This window comes from Oryzias latipes, chromosome 10 (assembly GCF_053564925.1).
Source record: "Oryzias latipes strain Hd-rR chromosome 10, Olatipes_Hd-rR_3.1".
In the NCBI taxonomy this organism is placed as follows: domain Eukaryota; kingdom Metazoa; phylum Chordata; class Actinopteri; order Beloniformes; family Adrianichthyidae; genus Oryzias; species Oryzias latipes.
This window is the reverse complement of record NC_136246.1, coordinates 1586242-1606981: the sequence shown is the minus strand read 5'-3', so window position 1 is coordinate 1606981 and position 20740 is coordinate 1586242. Positions and strand designations below refer to the sequence as shown.

General features: G+C 45.7%; 1 protein-coding gene and 2 long non-coding RNA genes across 3 annotated transcripts; all 3 read left to right on the top strand.

The window, feature by feature from the left end:
* The first annotated feature begins 8446 nt into the window (after nt 1-8446).
* LOC144994806 (uncharacterized) lies at nt 8447-8981 on the top strand. Its single transcript, XR_013658449.1, has 3 exons — nt 8447-8505; nt 8609-8726; nt 8812-8981. It is a non-coding gene; the product is annotated as an uncharacterized LOC144994806 (long non-coding RNA).
* Nucleotides 8982-9905: 924 nt separating this feature from the next.
* On the top strand, nt 9906-11444 carry LOC144994805 (uncharacterized). Its single transcript, XM_078953802.1, has 3 exons — nt 9906-10381; nt 10473-10570; nt 10680-11444. The coding sequence occupies exons 1-3, from the start codon at nt 10046-10048 to the stop codon at nt 10792-10794; spliced, it is 549 nt and encodes a 182-aa protein (XP_078809928.1). The 5' UTR covers nt 9906-10045; the 3' UTR covers nt 10795-11444.
* A 1593-nt stretch (nt 11445-13037) lies between these two features.
* Nucleotides 13038-13570, top strand: LOC111948175 (uncharacterized). Its single transcript, XR_013658451.1, has 3 exons — nt 13038-13094; nt 13198-13315; nt 13401-13570. It is a non-coding gene; the product is annotated as an uncharacterized LOC111948175 (long non-coding RNA).
* Nucleotides 13571-20740: the final 7170 nt, after the last annotated feature.

Here is a 20740-nt window from a genome sequence, read left to right as displayed (position 1 = left end):
GTTGACATGTTTGTATGTGAACATTTTGGGAGCCAACAGGAATGTTAACATTTGAATGTGTGTGGACAAACCCCACCCATTTTAGATTTTTATTCTAAACCTGACCATAATGACTATAAACATCCAGCAACTTTTGCTTCATGCTGCTTGATGGCAATCTGCATCTTGGCTGCTCATAAATATGTGGGAATTACTCCAGCTTTATTCTGTTGGGACACGACTGGAAACACAAATCCACGTGATTGTTTGAACAGTTTCTAAGGACTGTGCGACATTTCTGCTTTGAAAAGCTCACACACCGCCCAAAAGCCGCTGTCTTAGCTGGAAGTGCGAGCTCTGCTCCGACACACGGTTCTCCTGAGCCCGATAGCCGCTAACCCAGAGCGGCGGGACGGAAGCCTCCCCCCCGGAGCACACACGTAACAAAGCACCGCAAACACAAAGCTATAAGTCCGGCTGCTCTGCTCACAGACACGGTTCACCCGCGCGGAGCAGCAAGGTCTGTCCTGTATACGCTCCAAAGATTTCTCTGAAGCACCACACCGTCTATGCGTGACGTGAACCAGAGCAGTAGTGACACATGATCAAAATGAACTGTTTATATGCAACACGATCGGATAAACAATCAGCATAACCCACCTATCTCGATCATAAATAAATTTTGATCCAAACAAGACTGATCGGGGCAGAGTATTCCGAACAGCGTGTTTACATGACGCATTTTTTTCTGATCAGGCGTTCTTTCCGATTACTTTTGTCCATGTAAATGCAGCTACTGACTCCAATCTTCGAAACCTTGTTGTACAGTTTATACAGTGAGAGGTATTTTCCTTTCTCTGGGGAGGAAGAAGGTTTTGTGACCTTTTGAGAAATTAGAGCCTGCATGGTTTTGTGTTGTTTTCTGATCTATTAAAGCAGCAACAGTGTTGGCAGGCCATTTTAACTTAAAAGGCTAGACTGGATGTGTGTTGCAGATATCTTTATTTGAGTTTTGCCTAGTCAAAAAGAACATTTCAGATATCCGCAACTACATTCTTCCTATCCGTAATCGTAATTTTAGATATCCTCAAAGATATTATTGCTAGGACAAATGACATCACTTTCACCATTCATTTGTATGGGGTTTACAATTAGAGATATCTACAATTCAGTTGCAGATATCCACTTCATGAATTACGGATATCTGTAACTGAATTGTAGATATCTGTAATTCAAGTTTCAGATTTCTACAATTTCATTCTTACTAGTCAAAACTCAAGTTAAAGATATCTTTAATTCAAGTCAATTTAAGATATGTACATGTTCCTTTTCAGATATCTTAAATTAAGTTTTGACTAGGCGAAATGACGTTGTAGATATCTGTAACTGGAATTATGACTAATCAAAATGACATTGTAGATATCTCAAACTGGAGTTAGGGATAGTCATAATTTAATTGTAGATATCTATAATCAAGTTACAGATATCTTGAAATGAAATTTGAATAGAGATATCTGAAACTTGAGATATCTGTAATGTTCATTCAGGATAGTCAAAATGTAATTACAGATATCTTGAATTAGAGTTTCGACTAGGCGAAATGACGTCACAGATATCTGTATGCAAATTAGGTCCGCATCGCACTTTAGGGGAGGAGCAAAGCGTGTTGTTGTAATCATTCAAATCGCACCTGCTAACTTGTAATTAGCACTGATTAGCACCATGTTGCAGCAGTACGACGGGGTTTTAGGACTAGTTTACAAAAAACGTTTTGTTTTCTTTAATTACAACTTTTATCTTTATAATTTTAGGAGATAAAAGTGTTGTGGAGTGTGTGTGTGTGTGCGCGCGCACGTGCATGCGTGTGTGTGCTGAGATGGGGGTGAGCACGGAGCGGAGGTGTGTGCGTTGATACTGTGTGTTCGGAGGACGGATCACCGTGATAAAAAGGTGTCCCCATCCCAGAATGAAAGTTTTGGAGTCGTTCTTAATCCGCACTGGAGGCTTAGGGTTCCGATCAGGACAGTGAACCCCGAAGAAGAATCGCCTTCGGCGGAGGAAATCTCCCCTGCGCTTCTGGCCGCGGCCGGAAAGAGAGAAAAGAAAAGAGAAAAACACCAAGTCTTCCGTTTATCGGAGCCTAGCTTTATTTCCGGATAGCTTTAACCGAAGTGATTCTGAACCTTTTGGCGACTCGAAATCAGATTATTGTCAGTGGAGCCGGCTTTCCGGGGTTCGGTGTCGGTAAAGCGGAGTTTCATCTGTAAAATGAGGAGCTCAGAGACACGTGTGGGTGCAGAGAACCGCTGCAGCCTTTATTCTCCTTTTCATTCACATATCCTGAAGTACATCTGTCACCTTATGTCATGAACCTGTCATTCAAACACCAATGCGGAAGTAAACAGTGTTACATACACCTCTCCTCCAGATGAAGCGTCCCGATCCAACATAAAACAATAAAGAGGAATGAAAATAGTCTGTTATGTTAGCATTACAACGTTGAAAATGCCAAAAAGTGCTGCTCCACAGACGGAAGCGTCACAGAAACGTAGAGATCTTGTCTTTAATGGAGAAAGAAAGGATTCAGGTGGACATCTGCAGGGACACTGACGGCTTCGGGCTGCAGAGATCCTGCAAACCACCCATCGATGGATAAAACGTGAATAAATCATAAATCAAACTAACGAATTTCCAAAAATTTAGAACGTTATCAATAAACATTCAGCTCACTTCTTCAACAAAGTTTAATCGGTCTGCTGCTGCTGTGTGGCGTACACCTGCTGCTCATGCTCACTTCCACTTAATATCGTAAATTTACGACTTAAAATCTTTTAATTTTACTTTTTTGGTGGCCCTAAATCTCCGTCGTAGAGCAGCCAGCGGGCGAAGCGATTTTTAATCGTCTTTTTAATGCTGCAGCCCGTGCAAGACAGGAGGAGCTAGTGATGATGACGTTTGAGATATCTGTAACTGTCATTCTGCCTAAGCAAAACTGAATTACAGACATCTGCAATTGTCATTTAAGATGTGTGACGAGTTGAATGTCGTTTTCAATGACGTCATTGCAGATATCTGTAATTAAGTTTTGGCTAGTCAAAACTAAATTATAGATATCTCTATCGGTCGTTTCGACTAGTCACAATTACGTTACAGATATCTTGAATTACAATTCCAACTATCCAAAATGTAATTACGACTAGTCAGAAATACATTGCTGATATCTACAATGTTCATTCCGGATAGTCAAACTTATCCTTTTAATGTTAAAATGGCCTGCCATAGTGTTTGTTAGTCCTTCAATCTGTGCACTGAGCTTTGGATGGCTCGGTGTTCCTTTCTCTTTGGGATGATCTTCTTCTTTTCTTCATTGTCCTGGCCCAAAGGCTCTTGTCATTTCTACAGAGAAACAACTTTGTTGACACATCTGTACAGAAGACCGGAATTCAAGGATGATTTTCAGGATGCCTGGAGCACGCCAACATCATCTGGCACCAGATACAAACTGCCAAAAAGGAAAAGAGAGATCTAGATGGGGTTTTCTTAGACTTAGCTAATGCGTTTGGCTCAGTCCCACACAACATCCTGTGGACAGTTTTGAACTATTTCAATGTACCACTCCAAATCACAAAGTTAGTCAGGACTTACTTTCATGATCTCCAGTTCTGCGTAACACATGAGAACTCCACTACGGCTTGGCAGCATCTGGAGATTGGTATTATGGCAGGGTGTACAATCTCCCCTTTGGCATTCGTTATGGCAATGGAGCTGGTTATCCGGGCATCCCGATGGTAGTGGGAGGTGAGAAGACCAACAGTGGCCTGCGTCTCCCACCAATAAGAGCTTACATGGATGATATGACCATCATCACAACAACAAAACCATGCACTAAGCGATTGCTTCAGAAACTGCAAGAGAACATTCAGTGGGCGAGGATCCAATTCAAGCCTACCAAGTCGCGTACCATCTCCATCATTAAAGGCCAGTTAGTAGGGGAGCAGTTCTACATCAATGAGCAACCAATTCCAACAATCCTGGAGTAACCCATCAAGAACCTGGGGCGATGGTATAATGCAGATCTGAAAGACAACAAGCAAGTCGAGTAACTCCGGCAGAACACAGCCAGCTGCCTGAAGAAAATTGACAACACGTCACTCCCAGGAAAACTGAAGCTCTGGTGCTACGAGTTTGGGGTTACTACCCAGTCTTATGTGGCCCTTAACTATGTATGAGGTCTCAATTAGCCATGTCCACCGTCTGGAAAGGCTTGTGAACTCTTACCTGAGGAAGTGGCTTGGAGTTCCCAACTGCCTCAGCAGTGTTGGACTCTACAATGATGGAGTCCTGTCACTACCAGTCTCTAGCCTAGTGGAAGAATTTAAATGCGCCAAGGTGAGGCTTGACTTGTCACTCTCCGACTCCCGAGACCCGATGGTGAGAAGTGCAGCACCAGTCCTAGCAACAGGGAAGAAGTGGACCCCTGCTGTAGCAGTGCTGCAGGCAAAGTCTGCTCTGCGCCATCGCGACATAGTGGGGCACGTCCAACAAGGCAGAGGAGGCTTTGGGTTGGGGGTGGTAAAACCTCTCTGGCAAAAGGCATCTGCAGCAGAACGTCGAACAATGGTGGTAGAGGAGGTACGCCAACTGGAATAAGCGGGTAGACGATCCACGGCTGTTGCTCAAGCAAAACAGGGCCGTTGGGGAAGGTGGGAGGGAGTAGAAAGGAGGAAACTCACATGGAGCGAACTTTGGAGCAAGGAATCCAATAGGCAAAGCTTCCTTGTACGAGCCACCTATGATGTGCTGCCCTCCCCCACAAACCTGCAGCTTTGGCTTGGGAAAGATCCATCCTGCCCCCTTTGCTCTGCAACTGCAACGCTAAAGCACATCCTAGTGGGCTGTGGGACCAGCCTCACGCAAGGCAGATATACATGGAGACACAACCAGGTCCTGAGATATATTGCCAATGCACTTGAGTGGAGGAGAGTATTTATCAATGCCCAACCAGCAGCAGCCTGGATGTGCGCCGACACCCACCACCGCCGACACCCACCACCATTTGTCCGGGAAGCGAAGGAGTTATCCCTCCCTCCATGAGCTGACCCCTCTGAATGCAGCCAGGGACTGGCAAATGCGAGTCGACCTTAACCAGAGGCTTATCTTCCTCAGCGTCCAGACCTTGTCCTCTGGTCTAATTTGTGCCGACTTGCCTACATCATAGAGCTGACAGTCCCCTGGGAGGACTCCCTTGACGAATGCTTATGAGCGTAAGAAACTTCGCTATTCGAACTTAGCAGCTGAGGCAGAGGATAGAGGCTGGAACATCAGGGTGCGCCCAGTGGAGATGGGATGCAGGGGCTTTGTCGCCAGTACGACTACTAATCTCCTAAGGGAAGTTGGAGTCAGAGGGCGGGCACACAGACAGGCTTTAAAAGAACTGACCAACACCGCTGAGAGGGCGAGCCATTGGCTGTGGTTGAGGAGAAGTGACATCAAATGAACAAAAATGACCAACTAGCAGTGAGACACACACCCAGGCTTGATCAACCTGTGGTGGGCCTACCTCAGCGGAGGGTGTATTGTGATAAATGGCCGAAACACCTTAAGATGTTGGGGTGCACAACTGATGATGTGTCTCGCTGGCAATAAATGGAAGTCCAAGAACCTCAAGAGCTCCTGAAATTGAAAGTGGTAAAGTTAGGGATTGTAACACCTAATCCTTTTCACCATTTACCTCTATGCAGTGTGTGTGTGCTGGTTCTTGTTAGGAAGTGTAGCCCAATCTACATTGGTGTTCATTTTCATCTGCAATCATTTTCATGACTTGTGAAAGAATGTCTTCGTCAGTCACTTGACTCTTCGAAAGGAGTGGTCTCAGTTGCTGTCTTATGTCAGTGTGTTTTGACCCTAAGCCCTGGTAGACCATGTCTAGTAAAACACCCTAAATTGTTTTAGGATCAAAGCATTTGTTTTTGTTCCATTGTTTGGACTCGAACAGTATTTTCTTGTTTAAGCCCAATCATGCGGTATAGAAATTGCTGGGGAGGTTCATGCTCATGTTGTTTTGCACATATAAGCTCCTGAAATAATTCTGTGTTGGCATTTTCACCAAGATGAATCTTTGAGTTCACAAATTGTCATCTCCTCTTTGTTGATTAGCATGTCCTTGAAGGCTCCAGGCTTGACAATTCTCAAAGCCACCCTTAACACTTCAGTCTCTGTAAAACCCTCTTTTGATTCCCTTATCCAGTTGTTTACTTACTGTAGGTCAGGCGTCGGAAACCCAAAATGTTGAAAGAGCCAAATTGGATGAAAAAAAACAAAAAACAAATATGTCTGGAGCCGCAAATATTAAAAGCCCTATTTAAGCCTTATAATGAAGGCAACACATGCAATATGTATCTATATTAGCTACATTAGCCTACTATCAAAATGACTAAGTTGTTACAAATACATAATGAGCATTAACGAGTAAATTTTTATTTGCCCTGCAGTGCATTCTGCGGAGTACGAAGCGTCACGTGACTGCTCTGTTGTGCAAGTTTAACTTCATTACAATATCAATGAATTATGTTTGTCGTGGGTCCCACCAGGGAATGATTGGGCAGAGGCGCCAAGGTGAAAGTATTCTTGACTTTAATGCAAGAACAGAGCACACCAATTGCTCCACAAAGGTTAACCAACATAGACTTCTCCAATCCAACACTCCAAATTCTCCTCTCAGACTCCCACACTGACAGCTGTATCTGGTTCTCTTTTAAGTGGTAAGCCCCTCCTCCTGGGCGTTGCTCTCCATCAGTCCAAAGAGAAAATAGGGACAAGTGTTTACATTGTTCAAGAACATAAACATACAGGAATAAACAGTTTCATTCAACTAAACATTCTGTGTCGTGTACAGAAAAATAACAATAATCATCAATAAAAATAAATACAAACAGTGACCGATGCGTCACATGACCCAGGGTGTCCATGACCACTTCCGGGTTACCGGGTTACTTCCGGGTAAACAAACCAACGTTAATGTTGGCGTCGTGTGTGCTTCGTGTTAATGTATGCATGGGGATGGTGAGTCGGCAACCTAGTGTGCACCCAGGGCTACCTGCAGAGGGATAGGGACGGAATGAAAAGGGTAAGCTGATGTAAATGACGTGTTACCGGGTCCGAGCGTGCGCGTCTATGCGCACGTGTGTGTGTGTGCGAGCGTGTGTGCATGCGTGTGCGCCTGCAGCGGCAGCTGACGGTTCTACACCGTCACATCATCCCCCTCCTCTGGGAGATTGGCGATGTGCGGCAATCTGGACAGGAAATCTGCCACTATGTTTTGTTTTCCGGGACGGTGACGTACGTTAAATTTGTACGGCTGAAGCGCCAGATACCAGCGCGTAAGCCGGTTGTGGTGGTCCTTCATGGTATTTATCCATGTCAGGGCCCTGTGGTCTGTCTCAAGGTCGAATTCTCTGCCAAGTAAGTAGTACCTCAAGCTATCCAACGCCCACTTAATGGCAAGTCCTTCCTTCTCCACAGTGGAGTACCTTGTCTCTCTCGGCTGCAGTTTCCGACTGAGGTACAGGACTGGTCGCTCTTCACCTGGGTCTCCCTGAGCCAGGACAGCACCAAGTCCGACTGCTGAGGCATCCACTTGGACGAGGAACCTTTGATCAAAGTTAGGACTCTTGAGAACAGGACAGGAACACAATTTATTTTTCAATGCTTGGAAAGCCTGTTCACACTCATCTGTCCAGGTCACGGGGTTTTTCTGCCTCTTCTCTGTAAGGGCAGTGAGAGGAGCTGCCATGGTGGCGAACTGATGGACAAACCGCCGGTACCATCCAGCTAACCCCAGGAAGGAGCGTACCTCTTTCTTGGTGCGTGGTCGAGGGCAATTGCGGATAACTTCAACTTTATCCACCTGCGGACGCACCTCACCACCTCCCAGCAGGTACCCCAGGTAACGAGTTTCCTTCCGGGCCCACTCACACTTGCTCACGTTTAAGGTCAGGCCTGCATTTTGTAGTTTCCTCAGGACCAGACGCAGGTGATCTAGGTGTTGCTCCCAGGTGTGACTGTAGATCACCACGTCATCCAAATAGGCTGCACTACAGTGGTTACATCCCTGCAGCACCCTGTCCATCAGCCGTTGGAACGTGGCTGGTGCTCCATGCAGACCAAAAGGCATAACTGTAAACTGAAACAGTCCAGCAGGTGTTTTGAACGCCGTGTATGGTCGACAGGTGTTGCTGAGAGGTACTTGCCAGTAACCCTTGCATAGGTCAAGAGTGGTGATGAAATTAGCAGCCCCGATCTTCTCCAGCAGGTCGTCAATCCTCGGCATTGGATATGCGTCGAACTCCGAAACGGCGTTCAGTTTCCTGAAGTCGATGCATATCCGCAGTGAGTCGTCTTTTTTGGGAACGATCACCACCGGACTGCTCCACTCTGAGTTGGACGGCTCAATGACACCTAGCTCCAGCATCTTCTTGAGGAGATCCAGTGGGCCTTGGACATCCCAGCCATAGAGGAGTTCGAATGGTGAGAAGCCTGTTGAAGCTTGTGGGACTTCCCTATAAGCAAACAACAGGAATGGTAGCCAACGATCCCAGTCCTTCCCTGTGTCACTCACGAACTTCTGCAGCATCCTCTTCAGGGTCTGGTTGAAACGTTCCACCAAGCCATTGGTCTGTGGGTGGTACGGTGTCGCCTTGATGGCAGTGATGCCAAGCTGCTGTTGGAACAGTTTCATCAACCGAGAGGTGAAGTTGGTTCCTTGGTCTGTCAGAATTTCATCCGGTATTCCTACTCTGGAGAAAAACTGAATTAACGCTCTCATGACTGCAGGAGCTGTAATGGTGCGCAGGGGAAAAGCTTTTGGGAACCGTGTAGCATAATCACAGAACACCAGGATGTATTCGTGACCGCTACTGCTCTTAGGTAAAGGTCCAACAATGTCCATGGCTATTCTACTGAATGGAGTGGAAATTATAGGAAGTGGGTGTAGTAATGCTCTGTCAGACTTGTGTGTTATTGCAGTTTTCTGGCAGGTAGGACATGTTGCACAGTACGTCTGAATGTCAGTGTACATTGATGGCCAGAAAAAACGTGAACTAACCCGCAGATAGGTTTTGTGACGACCCAGGTGACCCGCCCATGGGAGTGTGTGCGCTAATTGGATGACGAGTGGCCTGCAGGTGGTTGGAAGAACTAACCGTAGGTGTTCACCTTCAGCTGCATACAGAACATCATCAGCAACAATAAACCGCACATTTCCCAAACATTTGTCACTCTCTGTTGTCACCTTGGCAAACAATGGTTTTAAAGTTTGGTCTTCTTTCTGCAACGCCGAAATGTCAGCTGGTATGTCAAATGTTTCTGCTGTTGTTTTGATCTCAGGATCCAGCAACTTAAGTTTTTTCTCAAACCGTCTTTGACGACGGGATTTTCTGGGCATTTCTTTGCCTCCATCAAAGAAATCGTCATCCAAACGTGGAAGACCTTGCATTCCCGCTTTAGCCTGAGCTCTAGTTAGCACAGGTGCTGAGACAGTAACAGCTAGCTCATCATTAGCTTTAGCTGTTTTAGTAGCCTCATTTAATAAGTCCCCCAACATAGGTAAATCACACCCCAAAATTAAATCAACAGGTAGGTTCTCTACCACCCCGACAGTCAAAAGATAGGATTGTTCATTTATGGTCACTGTTACATCCGCTTTTGGGTACAAATGTTGGTCGCCATGAACACACACAACACTTGTTTGCCTGCTATAATCAAGTCCACCAAAAGGGATTAAACTCTGTTTGACCAGAGAAACAAAACTGCCCGTGTCCAACATAGCAGTAACCTGCTGTCCGTTCACAGTCACCTGTTTAAGTGGCTGGAAAGTGTCTTTGTCCATGTGCACAGGCCCTGCTCCTGTGACAGTCTCTGGCCTGGGTGCGTAGCAAGCACCTGTGAATTTAGTCTTGCGGATTGGACATACGGAGGCTTTGTGACCAATCTGCTGGCAATAGAAACACACAAGGTCCTTACCCGCCGCTCGCTGGTTAGGTGCTGGGTTGGTACCTTGCGTTGCCTGATGGAAGTCTCTCCGTGCAGGTCACAGTGGAGCGGTTTGAATGGGAAGACGCTGATCCCCACCCGACGGCCGTGCAGACGCTCCTCGTCGAGCGTTGAGATACTGCAGCGCAAGCCGGGCAGCGGTGAGGCCATCCACCGGGTCGTGCTCCTTCACCCACGTCCTCACGTCAGCTGGAAGCACACGCAGCAGCTGCTCCAGGATGACGATCTCCCCGATCTGCTCCTTGCTGTGTTGCTCTGGGCGGATCCAGCGACGGTAGAGGCCCTTCAGGCGGTGGTATGTCTCAGTCGGATTCTCCCCAGATGGCACCACAGTAGACCGGAACTGCTGACGGTAAGTCTCTGGCGAGATGTCAAATTTTACCAGGAGTGCGTCTTTCAGGTCCTTGTAGATGTGGGCTTGCTGCTCGTCCATTGCTGTGTAGGCCTCCAACGCCTTTCCGGACAGCAGTGGCACCAGGCGACATGCCCACTCAGTCTCTGGCCATCTCCACGTCCTGGCAATCCGTTCAAAACGTAGCAGGTAATTTTCAATGTCCTCACCTGTCTGATATGGAGGGACCTTTGGCTCCATGTAAGGTCTCCAATCAGGTGGCTGTAAACTGACTCTGCTCTGTGGTTGATCTGACCAGCTGGAGTCCTCCTGTGCCACTGGATGCCGTCGACGGGACGTTGCAGCTGGTGTTGGCAGATCCAACCTTGGGCTACTCACTGCGGCTGAGCTTGGTCCAGCGGCTTTGGGACTGATGTTACGCCGCCGACCAGAATGGTGCTCTGCCCTGGAAAAAGAGGCTTCCAAACCTTGGAGGGCAGCGATGAATCTGTCCTCCCGCTGCTGCTGTCCACGGAGGAAGTCTCTCATCATAGCCGCCAAGTCACCTTCTGGGCCTTTGGTCAGGCCTGGAGAACCACCAGAGGCACCAGGATCTACCACCTCCTCCTCAGAGGATGAATTGGACAACAGAGGGACTGCATCCGATGTTGGTTCCATCTCCTCCTTCTGGGAACGCAGACCTCTGTGTCTCACCTTTTTGCGGCCAGCCATCTGCTTATCCCACTTCTGACACCAACTGTCGTGGGTCCCACCAGGGAATGATTGGGCAGAGGCGCCAAGGTGAAAGTATTCTTGACTTTAATGCAAGAACAGAGCACACCAATTGCTCCACAAAGGTTAACCAACATAGACTTCTCCAATCCAACACTCCAAATTCTCCTCTCAGACTCTCCAACTTCTCCACTCAGACTCCCACACTGACAGCTGTATCTGGTTCTCTTTTAAGTGGTAAGCCCCTCCTCCTGGGCGTTGCTCTCCATCAGTCCAAAGAGAAAATAGGGACAAGTGTTTACATTGTTCAAGAACATAAACATACAGGAATAAACAGTTTCATTCAACTAAACATTCTGTGTCGTGTACAGAAAAATAACAATAATCATCAATAAAAATAAATACAAACAGTGACCGATGCGTCACATGACCCAGGGTGTCCATGACCACTTCCGGGTTACCGGGTTACTTCCGGGTAAACAAACCAACGTTAATGTTGGCGTCGTGTGTGCTTCGTGTTAATGTATGCATGGGGATGGTGAGTCGGCAACCTAGTGTGCACCCAGGGCTACCTGCAGAGGGATAGGGACGGAATGAAAAGGGTAAGCTGATGTAAATGACGTGTTACCGGGTCCGAGCGTGCGCGTCTATGCGCACGTGTGTGTGTGTGCGAGCGTGTGTGCATGCGTGTGCGCCTGCAGCGGCAGCTGACGGTTCTACACCGTCACATCATCCCCCTCCTCTGGGAGATTGGCGATGTGCGGCAATCTGGACAGGAAATCTGCCACTATGTTTTGTTTTCCGGGACGGTGACGTACGTTAAATTTGTACGGCTGAAGCGCCAGATACCAGCGCGTAAGCCGGTTGTGGTGGTCCTTCATGGTATTTATCCATGTCAGGGCCCTGTGGTCTGTCTCAAGGTCGAATTCTCTGCCAAGTAAGTAGTACCTCAAGCTATCCAACGCCCACTTAAAGGCAAGTCCTTCCTTCTCCACAGTGGAGTACCTTGTCTCTCTCGGCTGCAGTTTCCGACTGAGGTACAGGACTGGTCGCTCTTCACCTGGGTCTCCCTGAGCCAGGACAGCACCAAGTCCGACTGCTGAGGCATCCACTTGGACGAGGAACCTTTGATCAAAGTTAGGACTCTTGAGAACAGGACAGGAACACAATTTATTTTTCAATGCTTGGAAAGCCTGTTCACACTCATCTGTCCAGGTCACGGGGTTTTTCTGCCTCTTCTCTGTAAGGGCAGTGAGAGGAGCTGCCATGGTGGCGAACTGATGGACAAACCGCCGGTACCATCCAGCTAACCCCAGGAAGGAGCGTACCTCTTTCTTGGTGCGTGGTCGAGGGCAATTGCGGATAACTTCAACTTTATCCACCTGCGGACGCACCTCACCACCTCCCAGCAGGTACCCCAGGTAACGAGTTTCCTTCCGGGCCCACTCACACTTGCTCACGTTTAAGGTCAGGCCTGCATTTTGTAGTTTCCTCAGGACCAGACGCAGGTGATCTAGGTGTTGCTCCCAGGTGTGACTGTAGATCACCACGTCATCCAAATAGGCTGCACTACAGTGGTTACATCCCTGCAGCACCCTGTCCATCAGCCGTTGGAACGTGGCTGGTGCTCCATGCAGACCAAAAGGCATAACTGTAAACTGAAACAGTCCAGCAGGTGTTTTGAACGCCGTGTATGGTCGACAGGTGTTGCTGAGAGGTACTTGCCAGTAACCCTTGCATAGGTCAAGAGTGGTGATGAAATTAGCAGCCCCGATCTTCTCCAGCAGGTCGTCAATCCTCGGCATTGGATATGCGTCGAACTCCGAAACGGCGTTCAGTTTCCTGAAGTCGATGCATATCCGCAGTGAGTCGTCTTTTTTGGGAACGATCACCACCGGACTGCTCCACTCTGAGTTGGACGGCTCAATGACACCTAGCTCCAGCATCTTCTTGAGGAGATCCAGTGGGCCTTGGACATCCCAGCCATAGAGGAGTTCGAATGGTGAGAAGCCTGTTGAAGCTTGTGGGACTTCCCTATAAGCAAACAACAGGAATGGTAGCCAACGATCCCAGTCCTTCCCTGTGTCACTCACGAACTTCTGCAGCATCCTCTTCAGGGTCTGGTTGAAACGTTCCACCAAGCCATTGGTCTGTGGGTGGTACGGTGTCGCCTTGATGGCAGTGATGCCAAGCTGCTGTTGGAACAGTTTCATCAACCGAGAGGTGAAGTTGGTTCCTTGGTCTGTCAGAATTTCATCCGGTATTCCTACTCTGGAGAAAAACTGAATTAACGCTCTCATGACTGCAGGAGCTGTAATGGTGCGCAGGGGAAAAGCTTTTGGGAACCGTGTAGCATAATCACAGAACACCAGGATGTATTCGTGACCGCTACTGCTCTTAGGTAAAGGTCCAACAATGTCCATGGCTATTCTACTGAATGGAGTGGAAATTATAGGAAGTGGGTGTAGTAATGCTCTGTCAGACTTGTGTGTTATTGCAGTTTTCTGGCAGGTAGGACATGTTGCACAGTACGTCTGAATGTCAGTGTACATTGATGGCCAGAAAAAACGTGAACTAACCCGCAGATAGGTTTTGTGACGACCCAGGTGACCCGCCCATGGGAGTGTGTGCGCTAATTGGATGACGAGTGGCCTGCAGGTGGTTGGAAGAACTAACCGTAGGTGTTCACCTTCAGCTGCATACAGAACATCATCAGCAACAATAAACCGCACATTTCCCAAACATTTGTCACTCTCTGTTGTCACCTTGGCAAACAATGGTTTTAAAGTTTGGTCTTCTTTCTGCAACGCCGAAATGTCAGCTGGTATGTCAAATGTTTCTGCTGTTGTTTTGATCTCAGGATCCAGCAACTTAAGTTTTTTCTCAAACCGTCTTTGACGACGGGATTTTCTGGGCATTTCTTTGCCTCCATCAAAGAAATCGTCATCCAAACGTGGAAGACCTTGCATTCCCGCTTTAGCCTGAGCTCTAGTTAGCACAGGTGCTGAGACAGTAACAGCTAGCTCATCATTAGCTTTAGCTGTTTTAGTAGCCTCATTTAATAAGTCCCCCAACATAGGTAAATCACACCCCAAAATTAAATCAACAGGTAGGTTCTCTACCACCCCGACAGTCAAAAGATAGGATTGTTCATTTATGGTCACTGTTACATCCGCTTTTGGGTACAAATGTTGGTCGCCATGAACACACACAACACTTGTTTGCCTGCTATAATCAAGTCCACCAAAAGGGATTAAACTCTGTTTGACCAGAGAAACAAAACTGCCCGTGTCCAACATAGCAGTAACCTGCTGTCCGTTCACAGTCACCTGTTTAAGTTAATGTTAATGTTTCATTGCTTTGATAAAATTAAAGAAATGTTACAAAGAAATCCGATTTTTGATGTCATTTTTATTTTGAGGATTCGAACACAAAACAATAAAATGGAACGTGCGTGCCCCAAGACAGTCAGCTTGTGCTCGAATGACAGAACAGCTTCAAGCATTTGCGGCGCCTGCAGACTTTCATTCAGCTCGTTTAGGTGGCTTGTCACAGTCATATTCACCAAAATGTGCAGCTTTTCCAGCCACTCAGTATCTTCCAGTTGCGAGTAGTTTGCTTTTCAGGAATGTTTTTCACGTGTTCTAAACAGACAACATAGTGACGCAAAACGTCACCCCTGGACAGCCATCGGACTTTGTTGTGTAGCAGGAGATCAGAATATTTCCTTTCAACTTCATCAAGCAATGCACAGAACTGACAGCGGTTCGATTTACATCAGCCACCCGCTTAGCGGTCCGCTAAAAGTAAAAAAACAAAAAAACAAAAAACCCTGCTGGTAGAAACGTATGTCGAAGGCTATGACGCAAGTTTTCGTTGACAGAATTGTTTATATGTTATATTGTAGTGGAGGTCATGTGCATTTTAGGTCTGTTAGCAGCAGGGGATTATGGGTTGCGGTCTCCTGATCTAATTAGCTCAGCATGAGCGTATCTGTTTGCCCATGTTTCTTTTCATATGGCAGTTTTTTTGTTCCACCTTAGTTTATTTTTCCTGTTATGTTGGTTCTTTATGTTGCACCATGACTGTGGGAGGGGGAGAGGTTGATGACACCTGTGCAATGTTCAATGTGGTGTGTGTTCAAAATAAATGGGCTTGATATGCCGGAAAGGAGGCTGCGCTCTCAGCTTGTCTTTTTGCCTCCTTCTCTCTGAGACTGTTTGGAGCCGTGCGGTGTATGGGACACAGACAGTGCTCCAGCGCAGCCAGATGATTGACAGCTTAACTTTTTTGACAACTTGGCTCCCGTTCTGCCCGCTGCAAGTGACGTTCTCGCCGGGCGTTACAATACTTTTCCTACACAATCTTACAGCATTGGAAAACGTTAAGAATGTTTGTGTCTTGTTTTTCCTCCTGCTGAAACCATATTAAAACAAAAACTATAATTCTTTCCCCCATCTTTTTACATTTTCAAACATTTTCGAAAATGCTCCAGGGAGCCACTAGGGCAGGGGTCGGGAACCTTTTTGGCCAAGAGAGCCATAAATGCCACATATTTTGAAATGTAATTTCGAAAGAGACATACAATAATGTAGTGTCCCTTCCCCACACTGAGGCACGGAGACTTAACCTCTTTTAAAGTTCTTTATTCCGATTACTGCAGATCGCAACAAACGCCGTTCAATTAATTCAGCAACTCCTGAATCTCTCCCGCCGACACGAGAGCGCTTCTCCCAACTTTATATTCACCTGCTCCCGCTGCAGCCCTCCCATTTCCCTTATTCGGCCCATAGCTGAACCCCATTGGTCCAAACTACCTAACAACAGGCTGAGCGACAGAACTGAGGGCCAATCAGATCTCTGCTTGACGCGTTCAATGAACTCCAGAACTTTTAACGCGGTCCAACAGCCATCCAACTCAGTCCGCGACAATTTGTTTAAAACTAAATATACAAATGAATGTGTGCATTTGATTTAATTTCAGCATTTTTAAAGTACAATAAGTCTGTGGATTCTTTTTAATAACATTGTTATTCTGTTGCTAATAAATGATGAGTATTTCTCGTGGTAGTTTTGCTGATGGTCTAGTCTGGTTGATACGTGGTGAGTTTCTGCTTCGTTAAGGCGTTGAGACTTTAAACGTCATCGTAGGTCTTAATGTTGTGTAGATGTGACAAAGACTGATCACATGCAGACGGGGAGCCAAACACACACTCACACGCTGCAGTGAGTGACGGGAAGCGGGTTTTACGTTTTTACAATCCCTGCGCGATTCACCTGCTGCCTGTCCCCACAACACCTCAGCCCCACCCTCTGATTTCTCCCTCACACATCCCGTCCCCGCATCTGCGCGCTCTTTCTCAGAGATGGGAGCGCGTAGTTTTAGGCACGTCAATTCACAGGTTTCCAGCTGGTACAAACTCTGTGAAATAATAGATAATAGTAACTGATAGCGCTGGCGCAGATTTCTCTCTCTACGCACTGCTACTACTGCGCGCCTCTGGCATCGCATCGCGCCCGAGAAGGACTGGTCTAATGAAAAAAAAAAAACTATAATTAAAGATTTGTCTGCGAGCCACATGTGACCATCAAAAGAGCCATATATGGCTCGCGAGCCATAGGTTCCCGACCCCTGCACTAGGGCAACGCTAAAGAGCCGCATGCTTCATGTATTGAAGGATATACACAGCACATCCTTTTTCATCAGAAGGGTTTAAATTAGGGGTGTCAAACTCATTTTGGTTCGGGGGCCACATTCAGCCCGTCTGATCTCAAGTGGGCCGGACCAGTAACATAAAGGCAAAATGAAAGCTTTTTTTTTGTTTTTTACCAAGTTGGAAAACAGGCCAATGGATCTCAAATAAAATAAATTTCACTTCAAAAAAAGTTGGTCTAATTAATTTTATACAGACTGAATATTTGACATCTGACACTGAAGCAATGCCGATAATAAACTCAAAAGGGGGCTACAGAAAAAAGCGAAACACCGTGCCTAAAATGTAACTGTCCAAACCATTAAAAATTAAACTAAATTAAACTTACAAACATTTGTGAACATAATAAGTTAACCTCCCTTAATTTCCTAAAACTTCAGCCGGCCATCAATGTCAGGATTCAGATTCTGTGCAGAAACACATTTACTGTCATTCAAGTGTGCAAAAACACCATGAAATGTCCAAGAATCCTTTCCTGGTTTCTGCTTGAATTTTGTGGCAACACCTGCCTTCTTCCTGACCTTTAATGGGCCGCCATCAATGAAAGGGACTGACATGATGTGACCAGTTCACTCCAACATCTTCCAGCACAGTAACTAGAGAGCTGACTATGTCATCAGCTGTTGTTGTACCCATCAACTCAATAAACTCTGCTGTGACGGTCTCTTCAGCACCTCTAAAAAATATGCACAGCTGTATATATCTGTGATGTTGGTGTTTTCATAAATAGCAACCGAAAATGCAATAAATGACTGGATTCCTTCATTTGGCATCCAAGTCTCCTCAGAGATGTTGGATCTGTAATCATAATCCTTGATAGTCTTATGTTGGCAAAGGTCAATTGCTTTTTGTGGCACAAGTTCCCCTCTGAAAATGGTTTGGATGTTTACACCAACGTGTTTACAATGAGGTGTCTGTCACTGCTCCATCACTTAAGTCAATGCTGCATTGAATGCAAACAGTTGTTTTTTCAGTCCAGCTAACAGTTGGTAAATCAAATGTTGAAACTTTTCTTTATGAGTCTCATAGTGGTGCTGAATGTTGTATTCTTTGAACACTGCAACCTGTTGATGACATACCGAGCATGCAGGTTTTGCGTTCAGCTTTGTGAAAAAAGAAAAACTCCAGGTTTTTCCTGGAAAGCTCTTCCCCCCACTTCACTTTTTGACAACATTTTGGTCATTATTGTGTCACCACTGATCATCCTTGTAGCAAGATAACAGCTGTAAAGCTCATAGGGAACCAAAGTGAATCCTACCCAGACGCAGAGCTGTTAGGTTTCGCTTTTGGCACATGAGAGATATGCTGTTTCACCTGCTTTGCTTTTTCTTTGCTCTCCCTAGTGGCGCAATAGCACATTTCGGTTATTTCTTTAAAAAATCATAACTCGCCACAGTAATGGACTAGAAACGTGATTTCTTTTTCAAACAAACTTATGATTATTGCTCTTCAAGTGTGGCCCGGATTTAACCACCTGGCGGGCCGGATACGGCCGTATGTTTGACATCCCTGATTTAAATCAATTGTTTCCTGGAAATGTCTGGCCACCTCAATGGCAAGCTTGTAAAACTTCATTGCAGGTGAGCTTTACAGGTCCTTCTTGATGCTCCATGTGAGTTCTTTGCGTGGTGTAGACTGGACTTTTGCTCTTGTGTTACAGCAGTGCAGCTCCCTTGGAAGAAAATGTCTTTTATGGCTTTAATCTTCCCTTGTGGACGTGCACTTGCTGTCCCTTTGGCTGTAGTCACTTTGCAGCACCCAAGCTTTTATTTTTTTGTAACTGGATATCCTCCCCTAGACACTTGAGTGATGCTTGAGGGAGATCCCAGACGAGCCCCCTAAATTTGTTACCAATACCAGGAGTTGCATTAAAGCGACAATATAGATTATCTGTTGAAAACATAAGAAAATGCCAACACCAATGAACTCACAAAGCTTCTCTTTTGTCACCCAGATTGCATCTGAGGTGCTCAGAGTAGAGACTTTGAATGTTGGAACTATGACAGCAAAATATAGAGTTAGCTGACACAATGCAGAGGAGGGAGGTTAACATACTGTGTGTCCATGTGGAAAGGTAGCAAGGCTGGAAGCTTAGGAGCAGGGTTAAACTTGTTCTATCATGGTTAGGATGGGAAGAAAAATGGAGTTGGGGTTATCTTAAGGTAGACGTTTGTTAGGAGTGTTGTGTAAGTAGAAAAATGTCAGATGGAGCGATGAGTCTGAGGAGGGATATGGAAGGTATGATGTATTTTGTTCTTACTGGGTATGCCCCACAGGTATGATGTGAGCTGGAGGAGAAATTCTTGTTGGACCTTGATGAAGTGATGATGAACATCCCTAGAAGTGAGAGAGTTGTCATTGGCACAGACTTCAATAGATATGTTGGTGCATGAAACAGTGTTAATGAGGAGGCGAAGGGCAAGTTTTGTATTAAGTAGAGGAACGTAGAAGGACAGATGGTGGTTGATTTTGCAAAATCGATAGAAATGGCCATAGTGAATACATTCTTTGAGAAGAGGCAGGAATATCTGGTGACCGATAAGAGTGCAGGTAGAAACACACAGATAGACATCTTAGGTAGACTGTGCAATCTGAAGGAGATCAGTGACTGGAAAGTAGTGGTTGATGAGAATGTTTCCAGACAGCATAAGATGATGGTGTTCAGGATGGCTGGTGATGAAGAAAGAGCAAAGACAGAGAAGATGACAAACTGGTGGAAGCTGGTGTTACGACCCTTGTCGTATTTGTGTATGTTTTTTTGTTTGTGTAGGGGGGTGAGAGTACTTTTGTGTGTGTGTAGGTTCTGTTTTTTTTTCAGGTAACCTGGATTGCTGCACTAAGACCTTGTGGCTGCCCAGGATTGGAAGATGAGTGACGGGTGCTGGTGCTCAGGATTGGAGGGAGGAAGAGTGATGGCTGTACGTGATGGGAGGATGGGACTTTAAAAACCTGGCATCTCCACGTCCCCAAGGGGGAAGAAGTCTTTGGCTGGAGTTTCTATGGAGTCCTATACTGTTCATTATTAAATAAATAAATAAATATTTAATTAAATAAATAAACATTTAATGAAATAAATAAATATGACCTCATGCAAATACACAATCAACCAATAAATCTCTCATAAATATGTAAAAATATCATGAAATGGTGAAAACTTGCACACAGATTTTAAATTAGCCATTGTATTATTGAATATATTTCATTTTGCTTTAAAAACCTGTTCATTATTTTAAAACAACATTTTAAATTATTCATTTTTAATTATGTTGAATATTATTATAATTTTGTCTTTTTTCAGGACCTCGGATTTCAAAATCAATATTTTCCAAAGTATCTTTGTTTTTATTTCATGTTGCTGTTTTTCAGAATGACTTATTTCTTTCATGAAGAGCTTTTTCAGGAAAATGGGTCTGTCTGTCAATCAGTGAAAGTGGGCGGAATCTAAACGCTCATTGGCTCATCCATGGAAATCGACTCATATTCCTCGATACCCGCTCAGCGGTGTGCCAGTCAGAGAGATGACATATTTCAGCGATATCTGCACGGCTTTACTGACATTAGAGGATCAAATAGAGACAAACTATCTGTCTGCTGCAGAAGATGCAAATATGGACGAGTCTGTTTTTGCAGTTTGTCTGGACCACAGAAGAGCTCCGGTCGTCCACATGAAGTCCCATACTCCTCACACTCCTCATTCTTACGCCATTCACTCAGAGCTCACATCGTGCTTTACACTGTTTCGGCTCGCGGGAGGTGAGCTGGTGGACTGACAGAGTCAGACCATGCAGCTGCCCAAAGCGGAACAAGCCTGCTCAGCCTCCTGAACCTTATGATATTTTTCTATTTTCATTGAGACAATGATTATCATCAGGTCCTCTGATTTTATTTTTACCTCTCGGGGAAAATGTTGAACCTTTCCTGCGATTACATTTCT

Coding starts and splice junctions, on each gene's coding strand:
- LOC144994805 (XM_078953802.1), top strand. CDS start 10,046: ATGGAAGTCTCTCCGTGCAGGTCACAGTGGAGCGGTTTGAATGGGAAG. Junction 10,382..10,472: donor GTAGACCGGAACTGCTGACG/GTAAGTCTCTGG, acceptor ATTGCTGTGTAG/GCCTCCAACGCCTTTCCGGA. Junction 10,571..10,679: donor ATCCGTTCAAAACGTAGCAG/GTAATTTTCAAT, acceptor TGATCTGACCAG/CTGGAGTCCTCCTGTGCCAC.